The sequence below is a fragment of the Grosmannia clavigera genome (genome assembly GCF_000143105.1).
Source record: "Grosmannia clavigera kw1407 unplaced genomic scaffold GCSC_113, whole genome shotgun sequence".
Lineage (NCBI taxonomy): Eukaryota > Fungi > Ascomycota > Sordariomycetes > Ophiostomatales > Ophiostomataceae > Leptographium > Leptographium clavigerum.
Window position 1 is genome coordinate 564,034 of NW_014040831.1, and position 27,543 is coordinate 591,576.

General features: G+C 55.0%; 13 protein-coding genes across 13 annotated transcripts; 8 read left to right on the top strand and 5 right to left on the bottom strand.

Moving 5' to 3' along the window:
- Window positions 1-350: 350 nt before the first annotated feature.
- Window positions 351-1,306, top strand: CMQ_3469 (ADP-ribosylation factor family protein; the record flags this gene model as incomplete). Its single annotated transcript, XM_014319407.1, has 4 exons — window positions 351-400; window positions 514-586; window positions 675-694; window positions 799-1,306. 4 exons carry the CDS (start codon window positions 351-353, stop codon window positions 1,304-1,306), a joined length of 651 nt encoding a protein of 216 aa, XP_014174882.1.
- A 2,873-nt stretch (window positions 1,307-4,179) lies between these two features.
- Window positions 4,180-4,694, top strand: CMQ_3382 (uncharacterized protein; the record flags this gene model as incomplete). The annotated part of the gene is made up of 2 exons (XM_014319320.1): window positions 4,180-4,229; window positions 4,304-4,694. The coding sequence occupies 2 exons, from the start codon at window positions 4,180-4,182 to the stop codon at window positions 4,692-4,694; spliced, it is 441 nt and encodes a 146-aa protein (XP_014174795.1).
- A 2,276-nt stretch (window positions 4,695-6,970) lies between these two features.
- CMQ_3771 (uncharacterized protein) lies at window positions 6,971-8,899 on the top strand (the record flags this gene model as incomplete). The annotated part of the gene is made up of 3 exons (XM_014319709.1): window positions 6,971-7,134; window positions 7,198-7,242; window positions 7,489-8,899. The coding sequence occupies 3 exons, from the start codon at window positions 6,971-6,973 to the stop codon at window positions 8,897-8,899; spliced, it is 1,620 nt and encodes a 539-aa protein (XP_014175184.1).
- Window positions 8,900-9,576: 677 nt separating this feature from the next.
- CMQ_3715 (uncharacterized protein) lies at window positions 9,577-11,762 on the bottom strand (the record flags this gene model as incomplete). Its single annotated transcript, XM_014319653.1, has 5 exons — window positions 9,577-10,609; window positions 10,665-10,896; window positions 10,958-11,078; window positions 11,138-11,285; window positions 11,341-11,762. 5 exons carry the CDS (start codon window positions 11,760-11,762, stop codon window positions 9,577-9,579), a joined length of 1,956 nt encoding a protein of 651 aa, XP_014175128.1.
- Window positions 11,763-12,406: 644 nt separating this feature from the next.
- On the bottom strand, window positions 12,407-12,619 carry CMQ_3584 (uncharacterized protein; the record flags this gene model as incomplete). Its single annotated transcript, XM_014319522.1, has 1 exon — window positions 12,407-12,619. One exon carries the CDS (start codon window positions 12,617-12,619, stop codon window positions 12,407-12,409), a length of 213 nt encoding a protein of 70 aa, XP_014174997.1.
- Window positions 12,620-13,098: 479 nt separating this feature from the next.
- Window positions 13,099-13,909, top strand: CMQ_4068 (DNA replication complex gins protein sld5; the record flags this gene model as incomplete). The annotated part of the gene is made up of 3 exons (XM_014320006.1): window positions 13,099-13,226; window positions 13,301-13,481; window positions 13,550-13,909. The coding sequence occupies 3 exons, from the start codon at window positions 13,099-13,101 to the stop codon at window positions 13,907-13,909; spliced, it is 669 nt and encodes a 222-aa protein (XP_014175481.1).
- A 423-nt stretch (window positions 13,910-14,332) lies between these two features.
- Window positions 14,333-15,070, top strand: CMQ_3859 (short chain dehydrogenase reductase; the record flags this gene model as incomplete). The annotated part of the gene is made up of 1 exon (XM_014319797.1): window positions 14,333-15,070. The coding sequence occupies one exon, from the start codon at window positions 14,333-14,335 to the stop codon at window positions 15,068-15,070; it is 738 nt and encodes a 245-aa protein (XP_014175272.1).
- Window positions 15,071-16,416: 1,346 nt separating this feature from the next.
- Window positions 16,417-16,836, bottom strand: CMQ_3932 (uncharacterized protein; the record flags this gene model as incomplete). The annotated part of the gene is made up of 1 exon (XM_014319870.1): window positions 16,417-16,836. One exon carries the CDS (start codon window positions 16,834-16,836, stop codon window positions 16,417-16,419), a length of 420 nt encoding a protein of 139 aa, XP_014175345.1.
- On the top strand, window positions 16,474-17,152 carry CMQ_3854 (uncharacterized protein; the record flags this gene model as incomplete). Its single annotated transcript, XM_014319792.1, has 2 exons — window positions 16,474-16,677; window positions 16,754-17,152. 2 exons carry the CDS (start codon window positions 16,474-16,476, stop codon window positions 17,150-17,152), a joined length of 603 nt encoding a protein of 200 aa, XP_014175267.1.
- Window positions 17,153-17,328: 176 nt separating this feature from the next.
- Window positions 17,329-18,395, bottom strand: CMQ_4157 (class 2 aldolase adducin domain containing protein; the record flags this gene model as incomplete). The annotated part of the gene is made up of 3 exons (XM_014320095.1): window positions 17,329-17,434; window positions 17,495-18,097; window positions 18,217-18,395. The coding sequence occupies 3 exons, from the start codon at window positions 18,393-18,395 to the stop codon at window positions 17,329-17,331; spliced, it is 888 nt and encodes a 295-aa protein (XP_014175570.1).
- A 1,677-nt stretch (window positions 18,396-20,072) lies between these two features.
- Window positions 20,073-21,942, top strand: CMQ_3312 (calnexin precursor; the record flags this gene model as incomplete). The annotated part of the gene is made up of 4 exons (XM_014319250.1): window positions 20,073-20,192; window positions 20,257-20,548; window positions 20,611-21,395; window positions 21,454-21,942. The coding sequence occupies 4 exons, from the start codon at window positions 20,073-20,075 to the stop codon at window positions 21,940-21,942; spliced, it is 1,686 nt and encodes a 561-aa protein (XP_014174725.1).
- A 947-nt stretch (window positions 21,943-22,889) lies between these two features.
- CMQ_3621 (methylmalonate-semialdehyde dehydrogenase) lies at window positions 22,890-24,709 on the top strand (the record flags this gene model as incomplete). The annotated part of the gene is made up of 2 exons (XM_014319559.1): window positions 22,890-23,592; window positions 23,652-24,709. The coding sequence occupies 2 exons, from the start codon at window positions 22,890-22,892 to the stop codon at window positions 24,707-24,709; spliced, it is 1,761 nt and encodes a 586-aa protein (XP_014175034.1).
- Window positions 24,710-24,842: 133 nt separating this feature from the next.
- Window positions 24,843-27,056, bottom strand: CMQ_3290 (bcs1-like protein; the record flags this gene model as incomplete). Its single annotated transcript, XM_014319228.1, has 1 exon — window positions 24,843-27,056. One exon carries the CDS (start codon window positions 27,054-27,056, stop codon window positions 24,843-24,845), a length of 2,214 nt encoding a protein of 737 aa, XP_014174703.1.
- Window positions 27,057-27,543: the final 487 nt, after the last annotated feature.

A 27,543-nucleotide genomic window follows, 5' to 3' on the forward strand; every position in this document is an offset into this window, starting at 1 on the left:
TTTGTCGAATTTCAGACGCATCTCTTCAACCTGCAAAGCTCGGTTATTCAAGCAGCCATAGCCAACCGCGTCTTCTGTCTTCTTGTCCTCCGTCCAGTCCAACTCGTCGCTACTCCGCCTACCTACCGGCCTGCCTGCTCTCATCTGGCTGGCCGTCTGCTCGTCCTACCTCTAACACTACCGGCTGCCACCTGCTCTCTATTAACCTCTGGTGCCTCTGTCCATCTTCATCTCCTTCACCGCCAAGCCTTTGCGGGGCATTTCTGCCACCTCGTCTACAGCACGCACGCAGTCCTTTCAGCTTCTCGGTCTGTCACAGGCCGGGAGCGCCCCCGAAGAAACTGGAGATCATGGCTGCAATTATACGGAAGGTGTACGACTGGTGGCTGCGGACATTCTGGTATGCCGAACTACCCGTCTATCGTCTCCGTCTATCGGCTGGAGCGGCCGCCCAGTGCCTTATGCTGCGAAGCTGGAAAGTGCTCCTCGTACTGACAAATGGCTTCTGATTAGGGCTACGGAGATGGATGTCACCATGTTAGGCCTCCAAAATGCTGGCAAAACCTGTCTGCTCAATGTCTTATCTGTATGCCTCCCTCTTGTAACGACCCTGCCTCGGGATCAGGCCCAGCTCAAACGCGGCTGGCTGTCTTGCTAACATATTTTTCTACCAGGGTGGTGAATTTACCTACGAGTAAGTGTTTTGCAACCCTGTCTTCCTCCTGCCACCCCGCCTTTCATCGATCCCGCGAGTTCGAAACGGCCCACTGGGCGCAATCCTTCCTCGACAAATCCCAGCCCCCTCCTACCCAAGATAGAAGACAGGCGCAGGTCTCAGCCGCTCTCTTTCCGCCTCGCCGCCTCCGAACTCTTGCTAATATGGGTCGTCCGTAGCACGATCCCAACGATTGGCTTCAACATGAAGCGAGTGCAAAGAAATAACGTGACAATGAAATGCTGGGATATCGGCGGCCAGCCCCGGTTTCGGACGATGTGGGAACGATATTGTCGCGGTGTAAACGCCATTATCTTTGTGGTGGACATTGCCGACATGGGGAAGCTGGAGGCAGCTCGGCAGGAGCTTCATGCGATAATGGAGCAGCCGACACTGGACGGAATCCCTCTGCTCGTGCTGGGAAACAAGTCCGACCTGCCTGTGAAGCTGACGGTTGACGAGCTGATTGATGCGCTGGACCTGAAAGGTATTGAGCACCGTGAGGTCTCATGCTATGGCATCAGCGCCAAAGAGGAGACCAACCTTGAGGCAGTCCTGTCATGGCTGGTCAAGCGCGCCTACCGAAGATAAGGAGGGACAGGCCTGCGATGGATTAGGTCAACAAAGAGCAAAGGCGAAGAATTGGACGGTCGTTGCGACGGGTCGGTGGTAGCTTTGATTCAGCGCTACGATATACATTTGATGCGGGAGGGTCGGCTCTGATTTGCGTCCTTCAAGTTTCGGTTTTAGGGTTCGGTGTTTTCCTTTTTTTCTTGTCTTTATTGTTCTCTTCAGGTGTTGTCTCCGTCTTGTTTGGCTCGGGATATTGCTGGGCATTTCTGGCCGTTTTTCTTTTCCATGGGGCATTCTGCTGATTGTGCCCCGTGTCTCTTACCGAGGGTTTTCTTTGTCCTGCTCTTGCTTTTCTTTTTTTTTGTTTTGACGAAGACACGACGCTCAAGGATCAAGAAAAAGACGTTACCATGTGGCCGGCGACGACCGATACTAAACAAAGCTTCTGCGAGCCCAATTGACACTGCTCAACTTCTGGCTGAAGTCTTTTGGCCTGCTGCTTCTATCTTGCTTCTGCGGGACGCGATCTTACATGCAGGCGGATGGCTCCCGCACTTTACTCGCAGTGCTTGCTACCACGGCTGTGGTCTGCGGCTTGACATGTCTTACCGGCTCAGCATTGTCTGGTGTTTAGCCAAGAGGGGCGTCAGATGGGTCTTCCTGTCAGATATTATATGAGCAGATAAGAGTCCGCCCACCAATGACAGTAAGAACAGTTGATGTGAGAAAATGACTGTTGGTGGCTACGGAAAAAAGGCAAAGAATGGGGAGAATGGAAAAGAAGAGGAGGCAACGTGGCTTCATTTAATGACCTTTCCTAGCTCAATAGGAAGCCAACACGAACAGTGACACTCGGCACACAGACCAATACTACTGTGGGTTGACGCAAGATGTGCCAACGCATCACGGTATCGGAAGAGAGTGATAGGAGCGCAGCCAGCATTAAAGTGATAAACAGGAAAGCTGGCGTTGGCCGCGAAACGATTGGCTCCCAGAGCGAGCCACCCTAGAGAGGCCGTCCTAAAGCCTGATTTCGTCCGTACGACGAGGGAAAACGACAGCTGATACAGGTAAGATACATTCATAGTATCGGAAAACTTTGTTTTGGAATAGTGGCCAGAGGTATCTCTAGTATTCAGCACCTTACATAGTATCTTACTCGTACACCGAACAAAGACCACGGACCCGCTTTTCAACACTGCCCACTTTTTGACGCGTTCTCTTACCCATATCATACAGTATTTGTTTCTCCCTATCCTGGTTTCGGCAGGGTTGGTAGGACGTCGAGTCACGATGCCGTGGCTGGAACGGCGAGCATCCCCTACGCCACCAGGTCGTACTCGTATGCCGCTTGCTTGTAAGATACGGAGTTCTAGCGCGGGAGCCAAAAAAAACGCCTGAAAACGGGAATCCTTGTGCTCAGTCTTTCAGATTTGCCCAGGCTGACAGTTGGCCGTAATTTACGAGCACTCCTCACATTGGCATCAGGGCCAGAACCGTTGCCTCCTCTCGGCTGGGTCGCAGTTTAACGGGACTTTCGGCAGAGGTTTCAGAGCTCTCCAGACAGCGCATCACTCGGTACTGTAGCTCACCTTCCGATCCACCTGAAACTGCGGAGGTGGGACACCTAAGCTGCGGCCAGGATCCATAGCCAGTGAAGCTAACGCCCTAGCAGGCGAACATACGGAGTATTCGTACTCCGTACTGCAAACAAACTACCTTCTGCCTTGGGGGCACTGTAAAAATCAACAGGTAATTTCGTCCTTCAGCATAATGAGCCATAACAGCTACGGGTTCTTCATGTGACGTCCGATTGAGAGACTTGTTTGTGACAGCGCCAAGGCAGCAACGTGAAAACCGGATGCCAAGATAATAAGATACTTCCCATCCTACCCACTCAACTCACGACGTACGGAGTACACATTTTCTACGACGTACGACGTAAGTGTCAACGTTAGGTGGGGCTACCCTCAAAACTAGTCTCTCGGACTGGCCCACTGTCAATACTGCCAGAGCATCATCAGGGACAGAAGCCGATCCGGAGAACAATGGCACACCCGAAATACGGAAAGCCGCGAAGCTATCACGAGCAGACTGTGGTTGCAATACCCGTAGTTTGTATGTCGCACGGGACCTCGTCTATTTGTCATTTCTTGCACTTGTACCTTGACATGGGCTGTGGTGTGCTTAATCGCGCCGAGCTACAGTTCGGGGTTTTCGGCGGACTTCGAGTGATCGCCCGCAAGATAATTACTCTCCGGCCACATACGTACACCAAACCGTGGCGTGCTTGCCAACCGCTGACGAATCAGGGATGCGTGCAGGAATACCGAGCTTGTCCAACCTCGTGGATTTTTGTTCCACTTTGATTGCTAGCACTTAAGGATAATGCGGGAGAATAGACTTCGTAATCTAATTTCCAGATTGAAGGGGAAAAGCGGCCTGTAGAAGATGCACACAGGAGCGGCAGCAAAATACCGAAACCAGCCAGCCAGTCGAGACACTTTACGTATGACTTTTGCTGACGCGCCTGGTGAAGACAGTGCTCGAACCGTCTACGAGCAATAAGACCCACAATAATACTCCGTTTTGTGCTTGGGAGCCCAACATCATACGCTATAGTTCCGCCACCCAGTGGCGCATTACGGATACATCAAAGAACTCCACCCGCCAAGCCCTCAGCCTCCTCCTCCGAAGAATGTGATAAAAAGTCCAGCATGTTCATCCTCTTTGCAGACATCTTGCCACTCTCATAATAATAACAGTCATTTTACCATCACCACCTTCAAATAGTGTGCTATATCTGCTCCATTTCTCTCGCTCATCGATAAGAGCATATCAATCGAAAAACTCTTCCCACTCATACCATCAGGCATACGTCATCAGCTACGATGGCTCCCATGGCTCAGAACAACGTAAAGAGCCTTCTGTCGCGACGATAGTGAGTAACCCGCAATTATCTCTGGTTTTAAATGCATGCGCTTGTTCTTTTTCTGACCACACTTCACCACACAGCTACTGCTACGATGACGGCACCTGTTACAACTACTCTGGCTGGCACTGGTGGGGTCGCTGGGTGTTCCTCGGCCTCATCATCCTCTTCTTCCTCGCCCTGTTTCTACTCCTGTGTGTCCGCAACCGCCGCCGCCGGACCCAGGGCAACGCTCCGATGTACGGCACCGGCTGGATGGGCAACTGGGGCCACCCTCAGTACCCACCGCCGCAGTACAGCCAACAGCCTCCTGTCGGCGCGCAATACACCGGTGGCACCTACAACAGCAACCAGGGTTACTATGCAAACAGCGACGTGCCGCTGCAGCAGCCATCCCACTCCTACGCCCCAACACGTGGCGATGCTGGCGACGACTATGCTCCGCCGTCGGGTCCACCGCCACGCAAGAATTAAACGTGACGAGAAACGAATAGGCAGCGAGCGCTAGAGGTAGTATGGCCGGGGCGACAGAGCCAGGAAGCTCTCGGACAAGCTTCGTACACAATTTATGAACACTGGGATATGTCAGGGAACACGGCGTTTGGCGCCATTGAGATACAATGAGGCCTGTTGGGATCTTGGCGGTGGAGGATTCAGGTCTTTTCATACCCTTTTTGCGACTGTATTTAAGCAGCAGTATAATCGAGTTCATTGTTGTATGATAACTATGGTCTTCACCCCGAGAAGCGAAAATGTAAGAGGTCGGTGAGCAGGCTGCCATCTCGGCTGCATGACACGTTATCTCTTCGTACTTAGTGCCATACTAACCTGACCTATGGAGTACATACTGTGGCTATGCATTTTAGGTCCATCATACTATCTTATGGAGTACATAATACGGAATCATTCCAAGTACTCGTACGCCGAATGAATGGATGTCAAAACCCTCTTGTTCTTACATGTACCCGTAGCGAGCCGCTTACCGGCTAAGGCAAAAAAATGACTTTGCTTGATTTCATCCAGGCTCGAACTGGAGACCTTCAGTGTGTTAGACTGACGTGATAACCAACTACACCATGAAACCTCGGAAAGATCTGATTGGTGAAATCGTCGCCGTCAGTGCTTATGGACAGATGCCAAACTCACCCTTCTGGGTGGCAATATGCTTTGCCATGAGTCCACCGGAGTTATCTCGTTTAGCTTAGCAATCGCATCTGATAGACATACTGTTATTGGCGTATCTCACATGTTTGTTATTGCACTTATCTTGTGCACTTATTCCCTACATCATACTCTCGTTCTAAACCCTTAATTGAAAGACCCAGTGGTGCTCTAAAGTACTCCGTACTACAACAATGGCAACACAATTCACATTAATCGGCCTACGCGCATAAGTTATATAATATTTATCCCTTTCGCGGTTTTTCTGCTTACTGCTAATAGTCGGGTTATCTTGTCAACCAAGACGGTCTGCATAGTAAGTAGAATGCTGCTTGAAATATCCAAGCTTGCTGAAGAGCAAGTGCTGGCAGTAGAGATATAGAGTCTACTGATCAAGGTCAGCACATCGTCGAAGGTTTCATGGTGTAGTTGGTTATCACGTCAGTCTAACACACTGAAGGTCTCCAGTTCGAGCCTGGATGAAATCAAACGAATTTTCTTTTTTTGTCGTCTCATATTCGGTGGAACTATTTTTGCGCTTATTAATAGGCTTTCCGGATAATGGATTCAATAGCGTTATTAATTGCCAGGTCCTACTCCGTAGATTGGGAGTGGAGCTTAGCGCAGTCCGTGCCAGTAAAACTTAAATTGCATGTATTCGGCCTTTTTCTGGCCACTTTTACGGAGTACATACCCCCTTTTTTCTGTCGCAATTATTGGAGGGGGGCGCTGCCAACTTACGGAGTAGAAAGTCTGATACAGGAAACTAAGGTGTGCACTAGCGAGCGTTTATGCCAAGAGCCTCATACCCTGCTCTTAGGTCCAGGGGCTGCATTCTTCGTACAGGTGATCATTCTGTTCGCGTTCCCGCATACTTCGCAAAGGCTGCCGATTCCCGAATCCTGATTTCCCTTACCTCTTCTGGCGATCCTCCAAAGAATTCCCTGCCATCCACTGGAGGCTTTGTATTTTTGTTTCTTTTTTGGGTGCCTTGCTGCGCCTCCAGCTTACTCGTATTACTACCGCTTTTGTTTCTCTTCTCTTTGTCGCGCTTACGACCAATCGTTGCCGATTTCTTTCGGCATCCTGCAAGACAGGAATGTCACTCTTTTGACTCGAGTTTCACGTTCGCTCTCTTTGAATTGAAATCAACGCCTTTGCAGACATCCGCCTCGGGAAACGATCAGAGAACGCTACAGCAATTATTCAGCCTGCTTGATACCCTGTCTCGCGTGCCGATCTATCTGCCACTCTCCCAAATAAGCGGTATTACACGCCGAACACTGTCGAGCGAGATCAGACGACTAGGAACCGCCAGAGAGCCTGACACTAGATACCCCCCGAACGAAGCGATACGACAATACCTATTTAGAGAAGTTCTGATCCGATTGCAACACGAGAACGAGGCCGAGAACGAGAGACCCGAGACACGAAAGAAATCGAGTCGAGAATGGAGCAATAAACAGAACCGAACCTCGAGACAAGATTGCCTGTTGGACGCCCACCCGGAGTCAGTAGGGGTTTACTGTACCGCGTGGGCTCTGTCAGCTCCGATCCTACAACAGGAAGAACCGAAACAACCATCCAGCATGGCGCCAATTGATGTTGCTATGGCCCGGAGCCTGCACCACCGAAGCGTGCTGGACGTGTTGGCTGCTGCTGTATACCCAGTAGTCTCCCGGCGAGACTCGATAAGCGACGTCAAGACGGCATTTTCGAGCTGGGATAATTGCATGGCGACAACCTACTGCAAGTAAGCTTCCCTCTAGATGGCGCCTATCTCTCTGGGTGTGCTGTGCTTACAATGTCTTCACAGGTGGCCCGTGATTGCAGTTATCATCATCGCAGGCCTGATCATTGTGTCCGTCATCTGGTGTATAGCTCGTTGTGCCTGTTGCGGGCTGTCGTGTTGCTGCGAATGCTGCTACTGTCTCAAGTGTTGCGGCGACTGCTGTGGCTGCTGTACTCCACGCCGAAAGAATCATAAATACCTCGACGAACCCTTCATTCCGCCAAATCAAGGCTACCAGTCCCAACCCCAGCCCCAGATCCCGCCCCAGATTTTGAACCAAAACTTTCAACCACAGCAACAATATGGGGTACAAAGTACGGGATATCGCGCCGAAGAGCCCATGATGACCGGAGCAGCACCGAAATCCAGGGCACCAGTGAAGGATGTCCCCCAGTTCGCCACATTCGAGGTGACCAAGTCGGAACCCGTCGACGAGGATGCGCTTCCCGCCATGCCCAGCTGGGAGGGTGCCAACCATACAAAGGTGCTCATGGAGGAGGACTCTGTCGAGCTGACGGATCTCAAGAAGCCAGCCCCAGCTGGCCAGAGCGTGTCGCCTGTGAACGGATTTCGCGGCTCTCCCGGCGTTGTCAGTCCCGGTCCTGGGGGTGGTGCCAACCCGTACGGTGCGTATGGTAGGCCATTAGCGGCAAACAACCTGGGCGGCAGCCATGCTGCTGTGGCGAACGGGTACATGGCTGCTGGAGCCATTCCGCGCTCCACAGGGCCCGGCGATCAAGCATATGGCCAGAACAGCCAGGGTTACAACCAGAGCAACCCAGAATACGGCCAGAACATCCAGGGCTACAACCAGAGCAACCCAGATTACAGCCAGGGCAACCAAGGGTACTATCAAGGAAACCAGGGCAACCCAGGATACGGCCAGAACGGCCTTGGATACGGCCAGAACAACCTGAACAACCGGGGATATAACAACGCAGACATCAGCCGCCAATACAGCGCCTCTGATTATGGTGACACGGGCTTTGACCAGCAGACGATGATATCAAGACACCAGACACCGGTACAGTCTCCGCTCGGTTATAGAGGCCCGAGCCCGGGACCTCAGCAAGCCTATGCACGCAACATGCAAGGTAACGCGCCGGGCAACATGGGTGCCATGGGCAACATGCCAGGCAACGGTGGGTACGACAGCTTTGGGCGCAACGCCACGTCCTCTCCAGAGCCATTAGGCTATGATAATCTGGATCGCCGGACGCCGCACATCCCGGACATGGGTCTGAGTTACGGTGCTCCCGTCAGCCCAGTGGCCGCCACGGGTATGGAGCCGACGGAGCTGTACGGCGGGCCGTCGTCGCGCTCGCCTCCCAACGGTTTCAACGACCCCGGCCCCATCGGCCTCGGTGGTCTTGGCGGTCCCAATGGCCGTTCCCTGGACAGTCGGTCACCACCCGTGCAGACATATGCTCCTGCAACGAGCACCAACAACTACGGCGGCGCCATGAACAGCAACCAGGCTGAAGTCTATGAGATGCCAAGCTCGCCACCGAGTAAGAATAAAACTGGTGACTTTGACTTCGGCCCGGCTTACAGCCGGCCAGAAGCACAGGTCCAGGATCCGTACAACACCAGAAGCAACGGCTACAACACAAATGTCAGTAGCGACGAGATCCACGGATACACCAACACAGCCAGTCCGCCACCACTGATGCAGCCACAGCCACGGCAAGCTGCATACCCCGGATACCGGCCATACCAGCAGTGAGCATGGCGAGGCGGGCGTTTGACGATGTGCAATGGAGCCGGTCGCCCGACAATGGCTCGCTTTTGAGCGCTGTTTGTTTCCTTATTCCACATCTTCTAGGGGCTGCTAGAGGCGTCCATCCATATTCAGCGGCGTTTCATTTGTCTTTGCGTTTGGCGCCCTTTTTGGTGTCTACACTTTGAATTTCGCTGCTCTTCTGGTGTCATGAGCGCATATGCATTGCCACGATATGCATGTATGTTACGGGATTGATAGACTTCTCAAACCGCTATTGGTGGAGGGGCGTTGCCACTTCCTTTGAATCTTGTTCCTAGCTCTCTCGGCAATCACGTCTCTGGGCATTGTCTGGAGATGAGTGAAATCTTGGAATGTTTGAATAAAATCAACTCTAAACGAGGGTATCCTGATGCATTGTTTTAGCGCCTTGTGCGTGAGCCAGATAAAATGATAGATGCATGTCGCTGAGTGCTTGAAAGCCCCCCCGTCCCTTCTTCTTTTGTAAACGATTGTCCCTGTATCTCCCTCTGGATGGTGTCAAAACGAAAGTTGGTAAGCGGATGCCGGTCATATCCCTGCTCCTTCTATGATAAGAAATGCATTTATAAGCGCTCCTATTAGATAAAAAAGGAGAGCGTGAAAAAAAAAAACAAGATGACGACAAGCAGCTCGCGACTGTTTTAGTAGTCTCGATAGAAGAAGCCGCCGCCCTGCGTCACCGTGTTGGTGCGACTTCTTCGGAAGCCAGTGCGCCAGCCGGTCGTCTCGCGGTCGTTACTGGCGGCGTCTGGGGTACTCTGATGCAGCGAATGTCTCGGCAGCTCTGTAGACGGACCAACACGGCCGCCGATGTCCTCGCCCAGATGTGAGGGCATCTGTGCTGTCATCCCACTGCCCATGGACGAATCCCGCTGGTGCTGGGCATTACCGAGTTGCCAGGCGCTGCTCAGACTGTTCCGGCCACTGGTTCCTACGGCAGTTGAGCTGGTGACTGTTCCCGTTGTGGCACCACTGCCGGACCGTAAGTGCAGGTTGTTTCTTCCACCAGCCGATGCGGTTACGGCGGCTGCAGAAGCCGCAACAGCCGCAACAGCTGCAGGATCGGAAAGCTTCCAGGCCAAGGACCCGGCAGGTCGCAGTCCTGCCGAGGACGTGCTCGACATGCTGCTGTGGTGTTCTCGAACTGGCGAGTTCACAGCGGTGGTATTTGTGGTATCTGTGGCGGGCGACAGTGCCGGCGAGTCGTCCACATTGGAAAAGTACGGGACGGGCGGCAGTCCCAGGCCGGCCTGCTGCTGCATAGAGGGGAGGCCGCGGCCGTATCCAGCAGCAGCCGGTGGGGGGGGACCGGTGTAGTTGTGCTGCACGACACCGCCGCCCAGATAGGGATCGCCCGTCTCGATAGCCCGACGCTTCTTACGCCGGCGACGTCGTACGGCACAAAAGGCAAGCAGCACCAGAAGAATAGCACCAGCAGCAGACCCCACGGAGATGCCGGCGATGGCAGAGGAGGAGAGTCCCGAATGGGACGAGCGAGTGCTCGAGTGCTCGGTGACGAGAGACGGCGACGCCGCAGTAGATTTTGGCTGCGATGTTGCGGGTGTGGACGACTCGATCATAGTTGCCACCACGATGCTGGTGCTGGTGACGGGATTCTGCGACGCGAAAATGTATGTGCTCGTCGAGGAAACGGTCGCCATGGCGTTGATAACCCTGGCTCTAGTCAGAGAGGCACATCAGATGACGGAAAGGGTGGAGGAGGACGAACTTTGTGTTTGTCTGGTAGACAATGGTAAGTTGAGTCGAGGTCGTCATCACGGTTGTAGTGGTGGCGACGTTGTGCGTCACAACAGAGGTCACCGTGACGGCGTCGGTGACTGTCGACGTGGCAGCCGTCGAAACAAGATTGCTGGCCGTAGTGGCCGTGGCGTCTCGACGACGATGGTTGAAGTGCCGGCGACGAAAGGCAGCTGGGGCCAGTGTGAGTGTCGTCGGAAGGCCTGTGGTCTTAGTCATCCAACACAGAAACGGCAGCCTCACAGAAACGATCCGTGAACCTACCTGGAAGACCGGGCTCCAGCCCATCATCCGCACTACAGCCGTCATTGCTGCCCATCTCTTTGTGAACGGTCTGTACGGCCCTCTTGTTGACCGCAGACGTCACTGTCACGACGGACCAGTCCTAATGAAAGTCAGCAGCCGTGATGAGCAGCTCGTCGGCAGGTACATCGGTTGTCTTACCGTCTGCGTGCCTGAACTGTCCGTTACTGTCGACTCGGTGATGGAAAAGGTGAGGGCCTGCACGACCACAACCTTCAGAACAGTGGTCAACGCTGTCGCCGTCAATGTTGCTGTGGTCGTGTGCGTGCTTTGCGTCGTCACCGTAACCCTGAAGACATCAGCTGTGTGTACCCTTACATGGCCGACTCTCTCTCCATACTTACACCGGCAGGTAGCATTTTCCCTTGCTGCACGTCTGCCCGCTCCCACAGCAGGCATCGCCACAGCAGATGCTGTCGGATGAACAACACCATTTGTTGCTCGACCCCGAGCAGCATGTGCCACAAGAAGAGCAGTAGTTGATGTCGTTGCCGAAGCAGAAATTGGTGCCGTTGGCCAGGCACTCTCGCTTGGCGAGCTCCGGTAGTGCCTTGTGGTGGCCAGTGAGAGCAGGTCGGGCCTCGACAAAGGGTTGCCACCCGAGGCCGAAGTCGTTGGAGAGACTCTCGATCGGGTCTGCCGTGGTTGATCTATCGGGCTGCTCGCTACCGCCAGGCTTTTGGGACTCCGAAACGTCCGCTATACAAAAGCTCGTCGGTGCGATGCAGCCTAACAGGAAAAGCACCACCAACTGGCTGATAGCCATAGCTATAGATAAGACGTCATAGCATGCATATCAGAAGGTGGCTAGTATGATCGAGTAAAACAAATAGGTCGGCTTCGCAGATGGGAACGCGTGCCAGAAAGTGAAAAAGACGGATATCAAAGGAGAAGGAGGAGCAGAAACTGGGGAAAGAAATGCTCGTCTGCGGAAAGCAAGATATATGATATCCTACAAAAGGCATTATGCATGCTCATCGCAGAGAATGGCCCCACAAAGAAAAGAGCGGTAACGGACTGATACAGCCTCACGGGGACCCTTCACAAGCGGGCCAGATATGCACAAAGCGCCAAGTGAGTATGACCCAAAACGAAAAACGGACAGAAAGATTCGCAGCCTGAAGCCCGAGGTGTGGCAGCGCCAATCGGGCTGGTCGAGCTGGTCAGGGTGGTGCAGAGAATAGCGAAAATGGCATATAATGGAGAGAGAGCAGCCACAACACTCGTATTTTGAGTGGAGTCGACGAGAGACAATGGTCACAAAGAAACCGCGCGAGATAACCACAAAAATAGACAAATAGGCAGTTTAGGCTAGTCAAAGAAAGGTTGGTCTGCTGCCGACTTGCTTTCGTCCTTCGTCTTTCTTCGTTCTGTCTCAGCAGGCCGAGCATTAGCGCTGAAATGGTCGGCCTAGCTCGCATTCACACAGCTGACATGGAGGCCATCCAGGCCACCAGCTTTAGCACAATGACGACGAGATTGCAGCTGCTGCACCGTGGTGGTTGGTGGTTGTTGACCGAAGCCGACGCGGCTGACTTGCATAAGAGTTAGGCCGGCCAAATCAGCACACGGTTTGATGACCGTGCATGCAATAGCAAGTATTGGGGCCGCCTTCTCGGCCATTGTGTCCTTTGGTAATGCGTGGCAGCCAGTAGGATCCGAATGTTTTAGAGCATGTGCGATTACCGCGGCAACCTGCCAGCAAGTCGTGTCATCGGCTCTTGGCGACGGCAAGAGAAGACAAAGAGACAGGCAGGCAGGCGGCCTTGGCACCGCGGAGAGGATACATGGAGGAGGAGGGGTGAGACGCTGGAGAGGGGGGACGCTGCAGTGATAATTCACCGGTTCCGACAGACGACCGAACGAGAAGTGAGGCTTCAAGGCACAATGACGATGTGACCTCAACTGGAAAGTGCAACCCTTCAGCATGCCCGGACCCACATGTTCAGCCACATTGTGGCTTTCAGCGCGATGGAGTTTAGCATTTCTGTTCTGGCCCTCAGCGAGCAGAGATGTGAAAAATACGAGTACGACAGGCCTGTCCTCATCTATACTTGATTCGCAGACAGAGGCCGCCGCTGCTGCGTGCTAGTGCCCTCACCATGGATATCAATGACATTCTGCGCGAGGTCGACCCGAGCTTCGACCCCATCGGCAGCACTGAGATCGAAGACCTGCAAGCCCTGACGCGTGCCTGGGTTGCAGAACGTTCCGCACCCGAACTCCTACCGTAAGCCGTGGTGCCCATGCTGCAAGAGAGACAGACGAGTACCGCATGCTGACGACGCATATCTCTACCTGCAGGTGGCCCGTCGATGGCTTGTTTGAGCGTGTCAGCCAGCGCATCAAGCGCCAGATCGAGACGGTCGAGGAGCTGACCGGCGACATGGATCCAAAGACCAATTTTGCGCTCATTGTGATCCAAACGGAGCTCGAACGCTTCAAATATCTTGTCCGCAGCTATCTGCGTGCGCGAATTGCCAAGGTCAGAGCTGGAGAGGGCGTGGTGCCTTGTGTGTAGGACTGGACGTCGACACTGACAAGGCCTTGCAGATCGACAAGCACACGCTCCACTACCTGTCGACTGCGGAGATGCGTGCGAACCTGTCCGAGACGGAGCTGGCCTATGCGACTCGGCATCAGGCCCTTCTGCACAACCACTACCTCTCATCCTTTCTCGCCTCCTTCCCCCCACCGCTGCAGAACCTTAACGACACGGCCGGCAACATTAGCATGATCGACAGCCCCGATCTCGACACGGCCGTGTTTGTCCGCCTGCTTCGGGACACCCTGGTGGAGGCCCATGGTTCCGATGCCGACAATATCGTGCGAGGACTCGCCGGCGACGTCCTCATTTTACGCTGGTCGGATGCTAAGCTCCACGTGCAGTCTGGAGATGCGGAGCTGGTATGAAGCGGCAATTGAGATGTGGGATTTATACGACTAAAATTAGGCGCATACAGAAAGCGCTCTTCGAGGTTACGAGCACGGAAACGTACCAAAATCCCACAGAACCAATTTGGGTAGGTCACCCTCAACACAGGCAACTGATCGATGCCAGTCGCGCACGGGACTGTGGTGGAAGCCATTCGTTCTACAAAGCCCGACATGGCAAAATGACGCAGATATGATTTGGGCCTGGCCAACGTACGGAGTACGTGGAAAGCATGCTACACATATCCGGGCTGTCTATAGCCGAAAGCGGGGACATCGTTGTTAAACTCCGGTGCGAAGTTCAACATAAAAAGCAGCCAGCCTTCCAGCCAACACACTTGCTACTAGTTACAACCATCATTCGCATCTCAGACCTTACTTTTCCCACCTTTTCTCATCATCATGTCTACCAAGACCGTAGTCCTCGTCACGGGGGCGAACCAAGGCATTGGCTTTGAGATCGTGAAGAAGCTGGCCACTGATCAGAAAGACTACCAGATCATTGCGGCAGGCCGGCGCAAGAGCGCCATCGAGGAGGCAGTCGAGAAGCTCCACGCAGTCGGGCTCTCCTCGGTCAGTTCGCTCGTGCTGGACGTCGTGTCGGATGAGTCCATTGCCTCTGCCGTGAAGGAAATCGAGAGCCGGTACGGACGCCTCGATGTTCTGGTCAACAACGCCGGTATCAGCGGCGACTCGAGCAATAGCCGTGCCGACTGGAAGGCCGTCTTTGATACCAATGTCGCGGGAGTGGCAGCCGTGACAGACGCCTGCATCCCGCTGATGGAGAAGTCGGTCGAGGCCGACCGGCCGAAGCGCATCGTCTTTGTCTCCTCGACCCTGGGCAGCATCTCCTTGAAGGCCGACCCGAAGGCGCAGACGCATGCGAACCTTGCGCGCACGTACACGACCAGCAAGGCAGCGCTCAACATGCTGGCCTGGCACTACATGGTCACGTACGAGAACGACAAGAACTGGAAGATCAACTGCTGCTGTCCGGGCTTCTGCGCCACCAACCTGAACAGCTACAGGGGCTTTGACACACCAGAGCAAGGGGCGATCCGGCCTTCAGAACTGGCGACACTGGGTCCGGACGGCCCTACGGCGACATACTCGAACAGACATGGACTGGTGCCTTGGTAGGCAGACAGGCAGACCGGACACGGAGTACGAAATTGAACGTATTCGTACGTCAAGGGCAGTGGGAGGAAAGAAAATGTGCCATGCTGTCCATGAGATATCAGGTAGAAAATGAACAAGCCTACTTCGCGACGCTTACTATGCCTCATTGCAGCGGTGCTTGGTCGACGTCATAATAGCTGCACTTTTTGGTCTATCCCCAGCTACCATGTAAATGATGACTAACGGTTGATGTTCCTAATTGGCTACTCCACGTTTTAGGGTCAGCTGCTCCTCAAACCTGAGCCTATTCGGTACTCCGTACTCCTTATAATATGCCTGTTTCCATGGTTATGCAACAGAAGCAGAAGGAAGTCATAGGAATGAGGCGCCGTAGCGACCGGGAGCTATGCCTGCTGTTTCAGGCGAGGATATACTCCGTATCTTACCCACACCATTCTTCAGCGCCATGTACGAGTATGTCTCGCCAAGGACGTGCAGAAAACACGAGATCCGAAAGGCCACCGGCATGACCAATCTGGCAAGGTGCAGGGGAACCATAAATAACAAGCCAACGCGAGCGTCCTCCTGACTTTATTCTTACGTTTTTTTTACCGGGCAGCGGATGATTGGCTAGCTGTGGGTAGGCGGTTCCACTACGCGGGATAGATGGTTAGAGTTGGTTTGACTTCGCAGGATTGCAATTTTACTTCAAAGTACCTGTGAGACGGGTGGGCCTGTACCTGAACTCGTACTTGTCCGAGGCGCGCTATGGTACGGCCAAGCACGCGCAGCGTCAGTGTTACATTGTATCGTAACGGGCGCGAGAAAGCCAGCAAAGGAGGTCCAACCAGAATGCGGAAGAAGATTCCTAAGACGGACGAATACGACGTTGCCGGGGCGGAGATGCACCACGCATGACGCGGGTGGACTACCACAACCACAACTCCCCAGACGGCAGGGCGAGTCAGGCTGTAGATCGTCCCTTTACTCCGTATTTCCAGATGTATCTTACAAACGCTAGCACACAGCTGCTCGTGCTTGTCGAGTCTCTTACAAGCAAGGGGTGGGTGGAGAGGGACGGCCGCTAGGAGCTGACGAGAATGTACTCCGTTACATGTAAGATGCAGTACAGAGTATTTTATGAGCTCTTCGCAGACGGAAAGACGCCGCGCTATTTTTGTTTACCTGCTGTTCCTATTTAGGAAGACCTTTGCACCGCCCGTCTTTCTTTTCTTCCTCACCCGCTCTCTTTTTTCCCTTTTTCCTTCCTTCTCTCTTCACCTTCTCTCCAAAACCAGACCACTCGTTGACTGCCAAACACGCTCGCTTTCTCTTTCAGACGTTCGTTCTTCAAACCGCTACTCTTCTTACCTTTCTAATAAGATACAATATACCCCTCTGGTCCACAGTACCATCCCGTCACCATGCGTTTCTCTACCGCTCTCGTCGGCCTCTTTGCTGCCTTTGCCGCGGCCCAGTCCACCACGTCGACGTCGACTACCGGAACCCTTGTGGCCACGTCTACCTACAGCCTCAGCCCGGCCGAGTCCTCGTACGAGGCGGCCATCGCCACGTGCCTCGCTGCCTGCGATGCGAGCGACGTCTCGTGCCGGGCCAAGTGTGTTTCCGTAAGTCCTCTTCTTCCACCCCAAAGCAAGGAGCATCGACTGACCATCGCAGGCCCCTGACCCTAGCGCTGCGCAGGTGAATGCCACCACCGCGTGCGTTGCCGCTTGCCCACAAGGAAACGGCACCGCCAGCGAAAACGCAGAGTACGCCGATTGCATTTCTGGCTGCATCTCCGGCAACTACTACACGTCCACGGGCACAGCAGCTGGGACCGGCACCACAGCAGCCGGCACCGCAGCTACGACTGCTGAGACCACGGCCAAGGAAACGGCTACCGGAAAGACCACTGGAACGGCTACCGGCACTGCTGCGACCAAGTCCAGCTCCAAGACGACCTCCACCTCCACCGGCTCAGCCACAAGCTCGGGCTCGGCTTCGGCCACAGCGGCGAGCAGCGGTGCGGCAGATGCTCTGCGCCTGGGCTCGTCGGCTTTCGGTCTGCTCGGCTTCGTGGTCGCCTTCCTGGCTCTGTAAGGCATAAGTTGTCGTGGACGTGGGCACATGCAGTTGGATGGCAAACACAGATCTCGGCATGGCTTTATTTTTCTCTTTCCTTTTCCCGCTATTCCTGTGTGTGTAGCTCGCAGATACCAATAAGTAGCCGCATTCGGTCCGCGTCCGCAAGCGAACATAAGTGCAATTCTAGGCTCTCAATCCGTACTTCGCTGCTCCGAAGGCAGCACTTCCTCAACGTTGCTAATCCAGGGAATGTGGAGCTGCTTCATCTCGACAGCTAGCTGGAAGAGGTAGTCAAGGCTGGAGGTGTCAGTGCTTGAGCCAGAAAGAGGAGGGACAATGGCGGACGAGGGGCAGTACCTCTCGCACTGCGTCTTGGCCGCGTGCACCGAGTCTCCCCATACGTAGACGCCGTGGCGCCGCACCAACACCGCATACGTGTCGGGGTACTTCTCGATGGCCGCCTCGAGGAACTCGGTCAGGTCCTCCTCGTGCGCCGTGTTCTCGATCACGGGGATGCACAGCGTGTCGTGGTAACCCAGGTTGCCGGTCTTGTCGTAGCCGCGCTTGAAGCCCTTGATCTGCTCGATGTTGTTGATGCGGAACTCACGTCGCGAGCCGGGAAACGACTCGGCCTCCTGCTCTAGGATCAGCGTCACCAGCACGGCCCAGTGGCTGTGTGTGTGAATGCAGCAGCCGGCGTTGCGCCGCGTGAACGCCGACAGGAACAGCGGCGTGCACTGCGACGGTTTCAGTCCGCGCGGGCTGCGCAGGTACGTGCGAAGCGGTCGCCATGGTCCGGTTAATTGTCTGTTGGCTGCCCGTGCTGCTGCCACCTTGGCGTCGTTCTCGGCCTTCTGCTCCGCATAGTAGCGCGCCTGTGCCTCGAGCGACAGGACGTAGATGTCCTGGCTCTTCATGAGCTCCTTTTGCACGCCTGATGGCGCCAGATAGACAAGATCACTGCACATGAGCACGAAACCGGGCAGGAAGAGAAGAAGAGGGCGCTTGCTTAGCACATAATCCAACTCTCGAGATCTCTTGGCCGTGAACATCGTCCCTCTGCTCTCTCTCTTACTTACCCATTGCGAATTGACGCTCCGCCACCTGTGCCCGTCACCCAGCCCAGCGTCCAGAACTTGGCACACAGCTTGGGGATCAGGTTGGCTGGGTGCTCTGGGTCATCTGAAACGACGAGGTGTTCATTGTTGCTGACGTTGTCCGAAACGGCAGCTGCCGGAATCTGAGTGGAGCCGGACATCTTGTCTCGATTCTGGTCTGCTCCCCTTCGTCCTTTTGTCTCTGCTCCTTAGCCTGAGTCGTAAGGCCCAATGCTTTCTATCGAACAGGACAGGTGGCTCCAACAGAGTTTGGCTGGGGTTATAGATACGACTTGCACTGAGGCTAAATTTGGACCCCTCCAAATAGGAAAGTACGACGCAATTCTTTTAAAGCCTTGGAGTGATACGGCGTTGGATTTTTCTTCTTTACCGCCTCCACTATACTAGAATCGACCAATAGATTGGCGCTAATCGCACCGCCTAGTTATGCCTTTGTTTCCGGCATAGGTTGTAAATACCAGAGATATCACCACCTGCCTCTTACAGGCTCTCCTGATATACGACCTCTTCTTACGTGTTCTTTGTAATAATACAAACTGATCAAGTATATACACCTTTACGTTATTAATCACAAAATTTGCCTATTTTCAAAGGCAACGGGCTCTGCCGAGAACGGGGAGTAGGCTTTATGTTGTTTTAGGTGCGCTAAATGGCAGAGGTTCGATTCGCTGCGGCAGGTTCTGTAGACTAGTGATAAATTTACTCTTCGTCGCACTCTTGCTTTTTAGCGTACCTTCGTCCAATTAGTAGAAAAAACGTATTCTTATTAGCAACTATTTTCCCCCTCGATGAGGCTTGTAACTTGGGTGGGACCCAATTTCCTCCTGTCGCCATGCTGGCGTAATTCTGGAAGGTCCATTGGCGGCACGTGGTCGCTATTGCGCTGCATACAGGTGGACCCCCAAAAAGGCAATCAAGACAGCATACGATAATGCAATACGGCATCGACAGATGACAGCTGTTCTCTTGCATTTGCGCTCTACCCGTTTCTTTCCACATCATGTACCCTGGAATATTATCGGCCCCTCGTATTCGCACTTTCTCAACTTTGTAAATACTTGTTGTGGCTCCAAGTTCAGGCTGGCCATTATGTCTTATCTGCTGTCCTTGCTAGATGTTAAAATCACGGGTAATTGCCTGCATATCTGTATCCATTTTGGGCCTCTTGTTCCTGCCCTCGAACCCTCGATCTTCCCGTCACTACTCCGTAGATAATTTACTTTACCAAGTACCTTGCTTGAATACTGCCGGCCAGCTTTGCTCTGCTGACGACTAAGGCCAATCTCTTCTGTAGAACACGTGGGGGAATTCATCGTCGACGATGGGGTACTCCGTATGTTGGCGTGGAAAGTTCGAAGCTCTTCTAACGCATTGGAGCACTGACCACCGGCCTGTCCCAGCCTGTCCCAGCCTCTTGCAGCACCCCACACCCTGAGCCCACCTAGAGCTGACACCAGTACCTGTTAAACCCGCAGCCAATCATGGGCCGACTTGGGTGAATTGAGGACAGCGAACATGAAGAGTCGAACCGGCAAAAAAGGACACGTTGGAGGAATTGAAGCGTCGGAGCTCTCTGCCTAGATTTTTAAGGCTTCCCCCCACAAAACCTCATACCTGCCAGCCTCTGGTCTTCTCTTTTTTTCCTTCGCTCTTCAGTCTGACTCTGTGTCTCGCTGCAGATACACCAACGTTTTTCTCTCCCCGTTTGCCTTCCTTCTCCCTCGTTGTTGTCGAACCCCTCATCGCATGCGATAGGACCTCGTCACTCATCCCATTTCCCGCATCCATTTCTCTCGTGACCTCACCTCACCTTCACAATGCGTATCAACTCTGTTGCCGCTGCCGTTGGTGCAGCTCTGCTGGCCCAAGGCGCATATGCCGAGGACACCAAGGAGGAGACTGCCTCGTCGGTAGCCCCCCAGGCGCCCACCTTCACAGTACGCATCCTTTCCACCTGTTCTGCCTCGTCTCGCGCATTGCTGACCTGACCCTTCCCTCCAGCCCTCCAGCATCAAGGGTGATTTCGTCGAGCAGTTTACCGACGATTGGGAGGAGCGGTGGAAGCCTTCGCACGCCAAGAAGGACACCAAAGGCTCCGAGAAGGAGGAGGAGGAGTGGGCATATGTCGGCGAGTGGTCAGTCGAGGAGCCTTCGGTGTACAAGGGCATCGAGGGTGACAAGGGCCTGGTCGTCAAGAACAAGGCTGCCCATCATGCCATCTCGGCCAAGTTCCCCACACAGGTCGACAACACGGGCAAGACCCTGGTTGTGCAGTACGAGGTCAAGCTCCAGAGTAAGCTTTTCCCCACAGCGACGAGGAGAAGGGCGATTGGTGGATGAGCTAACCCGAAACAGACGGCCTCGAGTGCGGTGGTGCGTACCTGAAGCTTCTTCGCGACACGGAGGCGCTCCACCAGGATGAGTTCGCCAACACGACACCGTACGTGATCATGTTCGGCCCCGACAAGTGTGGCCACACCAACAAGGTGCACTTCATCTTCAATCACAAGAACCCCAAGACGGGCGAGTATGAGGAGAAGCACCTGAACAGCCCTCCGTCTGCCAAGATTGTCAAGACCACGGAGCTGTACACGCTCGTCGTCCACCCCAACAACACGTATGCCATCCAGCAGAACGGCGAGACTGTCAAGGAGGGCAGCCTTCTGGAGGACTTCACGCCGGCCGTCAACCCGGCCGAGGAGATCGACGACGCCGAGGACAAGAAGCCCGAGGACTGGGTTGACCAGGCCCGCATCGCGGACCCGGAGGCCACGAAGCCCGAGGACTGGGACGAGGAGGCACCGTTTGAGATTGTCGATGAGGAGGCTACCATCCCCGAGGACTGGCTCGAGACCGAGCCTCTGTCGGTGCCGGACCCGGAGGCTCAGAAACCGGAGGACTGGGACGACGAGGAGGACGGCGACTGGATCCCGCCTACCGTGGCCAACCCCAAGTGCGCCGAGGTGTCTGGCTGCGGACCCTGGATTCAGCCCAAGAAGAAGAACCCCGAGTACAAGGGCAAGTGGAACGCACCGCTCATCGACAACCCGGCCTACAAGGGCGTGTGGGCCCCCCGCAAGATCAAGAACCCCGACTACTTTGAGGACAAGACGCCGTCGAACTTTGAGCCCATTGGCGCTGTAAGTGGCACCGTCGATCATCCGTCTTGTAAGACACGCAGTGACTAACAGTTTACAGATTGGCTTCGAGATTTGGACCATGCAGAACGACATCCTGTTTGACAACATCTACATTGGCCACTCGGTGGAGGATGCTCGCAAGTTTGCCGAGGAGACCTACTTCCAGAAGATTACGGTCGAGAAGGCGGTTGAGCAGGCCGAGAAGCCCAAGGCTGAAGACAAGCCCAAGTCCCTGGCCGACCTGAAGTTCACGGAGGACCCGGTCACGTACGTAAAGGAGAAGATCGACCTCTTCATGACGATCGCGGCCAAGAACCCGGTCGACGCGATCAAGTTCGTGCCCGAGGTGCCGGCGGCGCTTGGCGCGATCCTGGTGCTCCTGATTGGCGGCATTGTGGCCCTGAGCATTGGCGGAAAGCCGGCGCCGGCACCGAAGAAGAAGGTGGAGACGGAGAGCAAGGGCAAGGACAAGGCGGAGGCGTCGACCACGGGTGCGGACGCGAGCAAGGAGGGTGTGACCAAGCGCACGACGCGGAGCCAGTCGTAAGCGGCAGCAAGGCTGAAGTAGCGGGTAGATGCCGGCGTGCAACATCTACATGTGAAAATGAAGTAAGGGAACTCAAAAACGAGGCTCGACGATGGAGATGCGGACAGAGGGTCGACTGGCCGGCGGCAAAAAATGGCGGAGGCCGTCTACGAAGATGCCAGCTTGTAGGTTTTACCATGTTGTTTGTCCCCTTTCTCTAGTTACCAGGCGCAATGAAAGCTGTATTCTATTATAGGCATGATATGAGCAGCACGATGACGTAAGCAAACACTCCATGAGGCCGGGCGTTGGTCAAGCGGGGCCAAAGAGCCGATCAAGCCACGGCACAATAATGGGCAAGACGCCCTCGGCATCTAGCGGCTTTGGGCGCTGTTGCCGAAAGTGTCTGCTTATCGTCTGCCCCGCCGCTCTTCTCCGCACGTTTGCGAGGAAGGTGCGTTGCTGTAGAACGCAGCCAAGAGCAGCTCTAAGAAAAGACAGATCGCATCGTGAACAAGGCGATTGCTTCTTTGGAGAGTCACATTGTTTCTGGAGCCGGAAAAGAGAGCGACACTGAATGCTGAATGCTGAATGCTGAACGCTGAACGCTGAACGCTGCGCAAATTGCTGCACCCGGCCCGGGCATCTCCTCGTGCACTAACTTCCGCGATAACCCAACCAGACCACCAACGCACAAATCCGCGGTGCCTGAGCTTTTCTCGCCTAGTCGACCAGCTGTTCAGCCCGGTTTAGGACCCCTGTCGCCGTACCGATCCCGGCTGTTCTCCGACTACATTCTGTTTTTCTATCCTCCCTAAGCTCGGCTCTTTTCCCCGCCTTCCCCTCTCCCCTCTTCCTCGGTGCAGGCCACAGAGATATAGAAGTCATCCGCTTTCCTGCCTATCCCTCTGCACCTTTCTCTCCCTTGCAACAAAAGACAGCGTCACCCGTCCCTGTCACACCCAGCCATGCGTCCTTCATTACGTCGCGGCGTCGCCGCCGCTGCTGCTGCCGGAACCGGCGTTTCCCGGGGCCCAGCCATGCTGGCCTGCCGAGCAGCCGGTCGCGGGCTGACTGCTGCCAACATGGCCGGTCGACAGAGGCTCGCGTCGCGGACATTCTGTGCGTCCGCCGTGGGCCGCAATGCGACCGACTACGGCGACGTGCGGCTGCCGAGCACAGCTACCAGCTACCCGACGGCCCACGTCACGACGCCAAGCGGCAAGGTCGAGGATACGCCGTACTTTCTCAACAACCGGTTCGTGCACTCGGAGACGAGCGAGTTCATCGACTTGCACGACCCGGCCACAAACGAGCTCGTGACGCGCGTGCCGCAGATGACACACGCAGAGCTGAAGCAGGCCGTGGCATCGGCCGAGGCGGCCTATCCGGCGTGGAGCAGCACCAGCGTCATCCATCGGCAGGCGCTCATGTTCAAGCTGGTCGGGCTGATCCGCAAGAACTGGGACCGCCTGGCGGCCAGCATCACGCTGGAGCAGGGCAAGACCGTGGCCGACGCCCGCGGCGACGTGCTGCGCGGCCTACAGGTGGCCGAGGCGGCCTGCGGCGCGCCCGAGCTGCTCAAGGGCGAGGTTCTCGAGGTGGCCAAGGACATGGAGACGCGCAGCTACCGCGAGCCGCTGGGCGTCGTGGCAGCGATCTGCCCGTTCAGTACGCTTCTCTTACTTTGCCTGTCCTCTTTTTCTTTCTCTCCGTGCTGACTACAGCAGACTTCCCTGCCATGATCCCGTTGTGGTGCATTCCTATCGCCACAGTAACGGGTAACACGCTGGTGTTAAAGCCATCGGAGCGCGATCCGGGCGCGGCCATGATTATCGCAGAGCTTGTTCGCGAGGCCGGCTTCCCCGAGGGCGTCGTCAACATTGTACACGGCGCACACCGCACAGTCGACTTCATTCTAGATGCGCCGGAAATCAAGGCGATCTCGTTTGTGGGCGGCAACAAGGCGGGCGAGTACATCTTCTCGCGCGGATCGGCCAACGGAAAACGCGTGCAGGCGAACCTGGGCGCCCAGAACCACGCGGCCGTGCTGCCGGACTGCAACAAGAATCAGTTTATGAACTCGGTCGTGGGTGCGGCCTTTGGCGCGGCTGGCCAGCGCTGCATGGCGCTGTCGACACTGGTGACAGTGGGCCCAGAGACGGAGGCGTGGCTGCCCGAGCTGGCAGAACTGGCCAAGCAGCTTAGCGTTAACGGCGGCTTTGAGGCGGGCGCCGATCTCGGTCCCGTGATCCACCCGCAGAGCAAAGCGCGCGTCGAGAGCCTGATTGCCAGCGCTGAGGCCGAAGGCGCCACCATTTTGCTGGATGGCCGCGGTTTCAAGCCGGAAAAGTACCCCAACGGAAACTGGGTTGGCCCGACCATAATCACCAACGTGACACCGGAAATGCGCTGTTATCGCGAGGAGATCTTCGGTCCCGTGCTGGTCTGCCTTAATGTGCCCACGCTGGATGATGCTATCGAGCTGATCAACGCCAATGAATACGGCAACGGCACCGCCATCTTCACCCGTTCCGGCCCTACCGCCGAGACCTTCCGCCGCCGCATTCAGGCCGGTCAGGTCGGCATCAACGTCCCCATCCCCGTGCCCCTGCCCATGTTCTCCTTCACCGGCAACAAGAAGAGCGTGGCCGGCGGCGGTGCTAATACCTTCTATGGCCGTCCCGGCATCAACTTTTACACCCAGCAGAAGACCGTCACGGCGCTCTGGCAGGCCACGGATGCGCTGTCGCAAAAGGCTGATGTCGCCATGCCGACGCTGCGCTAGAATGGATCGAGAGACGAAAAAAGGTTGACCGGCTAGGGTATTATGATAATATACATTTATACGATGTGATATCAGAAGTCTGGCGTGAGATCATAAAACGGAATAATGGAATGTATATGGATTTGCTTTCATACTAAGATACAATCACTGCTACCGTCTCTGTCGCGCTGGCTGCCACCTTCTCTGTCACCTCCCTGTCAGAAGGCGCAGTGTCGGTCATGTGTTCCGACGGCGCACTGGAGCCATTGCTGGAGCCGCTGGAGCAGTTGAAACGGTGGTCATCTTCTGATGACAAATCACTCGAGAGCGAAGTCCCAGGAGAGCATGGCTGGTTTGCCGACTTCGACCCTGTCTTTTCTGCCTCCGTCTTGCGCTCTCTGCGCTGCTTCGTTTTCCGCCTCGACCTCCTCGCCTCACTATCGGCATCGCTACTGCTGCTGCTGCTGCTGTCCCCGTCATCTTTGCTCGCCTTCTTCGACGCCTTCGTTCGTATCGCCGCCCGCTTTGCCGCTCTGCTCTTTTTTTCCTCCTCCTCCTTCTTCGCCTTCTTGGCCTCTTCCTTGACCCTCTCCCTCTCGGCTTTCTTCTCTTCCCGCTTAGTCAGCCGTGCCTTGGCTTCCTTCGTCTCTTCCACCCATGTGCCCACGTCGGCCACCGCCCCAACTGGATCGCGCTTGTGCCTAAGGAGGAAACCCTGCAGCTCAGCCGGGCTGAAGGTCAGCTCCGGAACGATCTCTGCAAACTCCTTGGCCAACTTTTCGGTGGAAGCCACTGCACGCTTCATTTCGTCGAGAACGTGTCCGACAACCTGCTCCTTCTCCGAACCTTTCTTGGCCTGCACTGTTTCCCCTTCCAGGGGTGCAAATATAGACCGGAACAGTGCCGCTATCATGTCGCGGTCAGCCAGGTCAAACTTGACGGCCATGTCAACGCGGCCAGGCCGGATCAGCGCTTTGTCTAGCTTCTCAATGTGGTTTGTCGTCATGATCAGAATGCGGCCCTCCTGACTGGCAACACCGTCGAGGATGTTCAGCAGTCCCGATAGTGACAGGCGGCCTTTTTGGTCCTTTTTGGGAGTGGTGGACTTCTTATCAGACTTGTCCTCATCTTTGCTGCCCTTCTTAGACTGATCTTCACTTTTACTCTTGCTCTTGCCACTGTCGTCATCGCTGTCGCTGCTGTCGCTCTCGTTTTCCTTGTCGGCATTTCCGTCTTCACGCGTGTGGGTGAGTCCGGCAGTGTCGATATCCTCAAGCAGAACAATACAGCGCCGTGGCAAATTGTTGAACAGGGTCGACAGGTTCTCCTCAGTGGCAGCAGAGCCATTGAGACTGACAATGTAAATATTCATGCGGAAAAACCCAGCCAGGGAGACGCTCAGAGACGACTTCCCGGTGCCTGGAGGACCGTACAAGAGGTAGCCGCGACGATAAGGAATACCGCGGTTGGCGTACCAGCGGCGCGTAGCCGGATCCAAGTAGTCAGTCACGTCGGCCACGAGATCCTTCTTGATCTTGTCGTTGAGGATGACCGTAGACATCGGCCGGGTATTGCGTGCCATACAGCGGACCCAGGTGGCACAATCCGTGTTGTGCTTGCCACCATTGTCGCTGCCGCGGTAGATGACCGTCTTGTGCATATCACGCTGCAAGTACTGGCGCCGGGTCTCGAGCAGCAGCTCTTTGAGCACTGCTGGGTTGCGGCCGAGGCACGTTAGCGAGACGGACTCCCTCTGATCTGTGCCAGTCGGGGCCGAGTCACGATTTTGAGTGCGGCGAAAGCTGATAATGTGGCCCTGGAACCAGAAGTAATACGTTCCAAAATTTGGCGTATAGGACAGTGCCTTCTTCTGGGCTTTCATGTTGCCGCTCGCAGCAGCAGCAGCCTCGTCATCGCCGTCGTCGCTCTCGGTCTCCGAGTCATCATTGCGGCCGCGCCGCTGCTCCTCGTACCGCAACTCCCACACCGACCAAGACCGGGAGCCAACCACAGTGTTGACAATAAAGTGGCGGGCGTTTTGGGCAAAAGGCTGGCAGGTCACCCAGTTCATGAGCATGTTGTACACCTCGTCGTCGTAGCGAACCTCGACGGTAGACATCAAGTGGGCTTCAATATGGGTGTAGAGGTAGCTGGAGAGGTATTTCCAGACGACCGTAGCACAACTGAGGAACATGATGGGAAGAAAATAGTGGCTGAGATCAATGTGAAGATGCCGCTGCAGAGCCCCGGTAAACATGGAGAGGCCGGGGAAGAAAAAGTCGAGCAGAGCAGCCGATGCAGGGGCAGCAGCCTCACTGCTAAGTGCTATGGGCTCTGCCAGGGGACTACATGACCCGTTGAGCACCATTTTTGCTGTGAATGTGTGATGCAAATAACAAAAGGATTGATTCCAGATTGGACAGGAAAGTGGTGAGTAAAGTATGAAATTCAATAGAGAGGCAGGCACGACTGACGTGTCAGAAAGATTTAGGCGGCAAGGTACAGAAGCCGGCACAATATAATCCTCCGAGTCTGACAGGCTTTCCCTACGAAAGACGGACGTAGTGATCGCTTTATACCAGCAGGTGATATTCAGGACAAGCCTACCAGCTTACATGGAATGACGATCATAGTCAGTGACCTTAGTAGCGTACCTCTATCGAACCACTAGGCAGCAGCATGGCTGTATACGAATTGTCACCAGGCAGGCTGGCCTTGCCGTATTGACTAGCATTGACACATTTGGTTCCTGGCCATTGCATTGCTCAGTCATGTAAAACCATGTCTTGGGTTGCTTCGTATGGCCGCTCTCCTCTTTTGCGGGTTAGTCGCTAAGTCCGCCACCCCCATTTAAA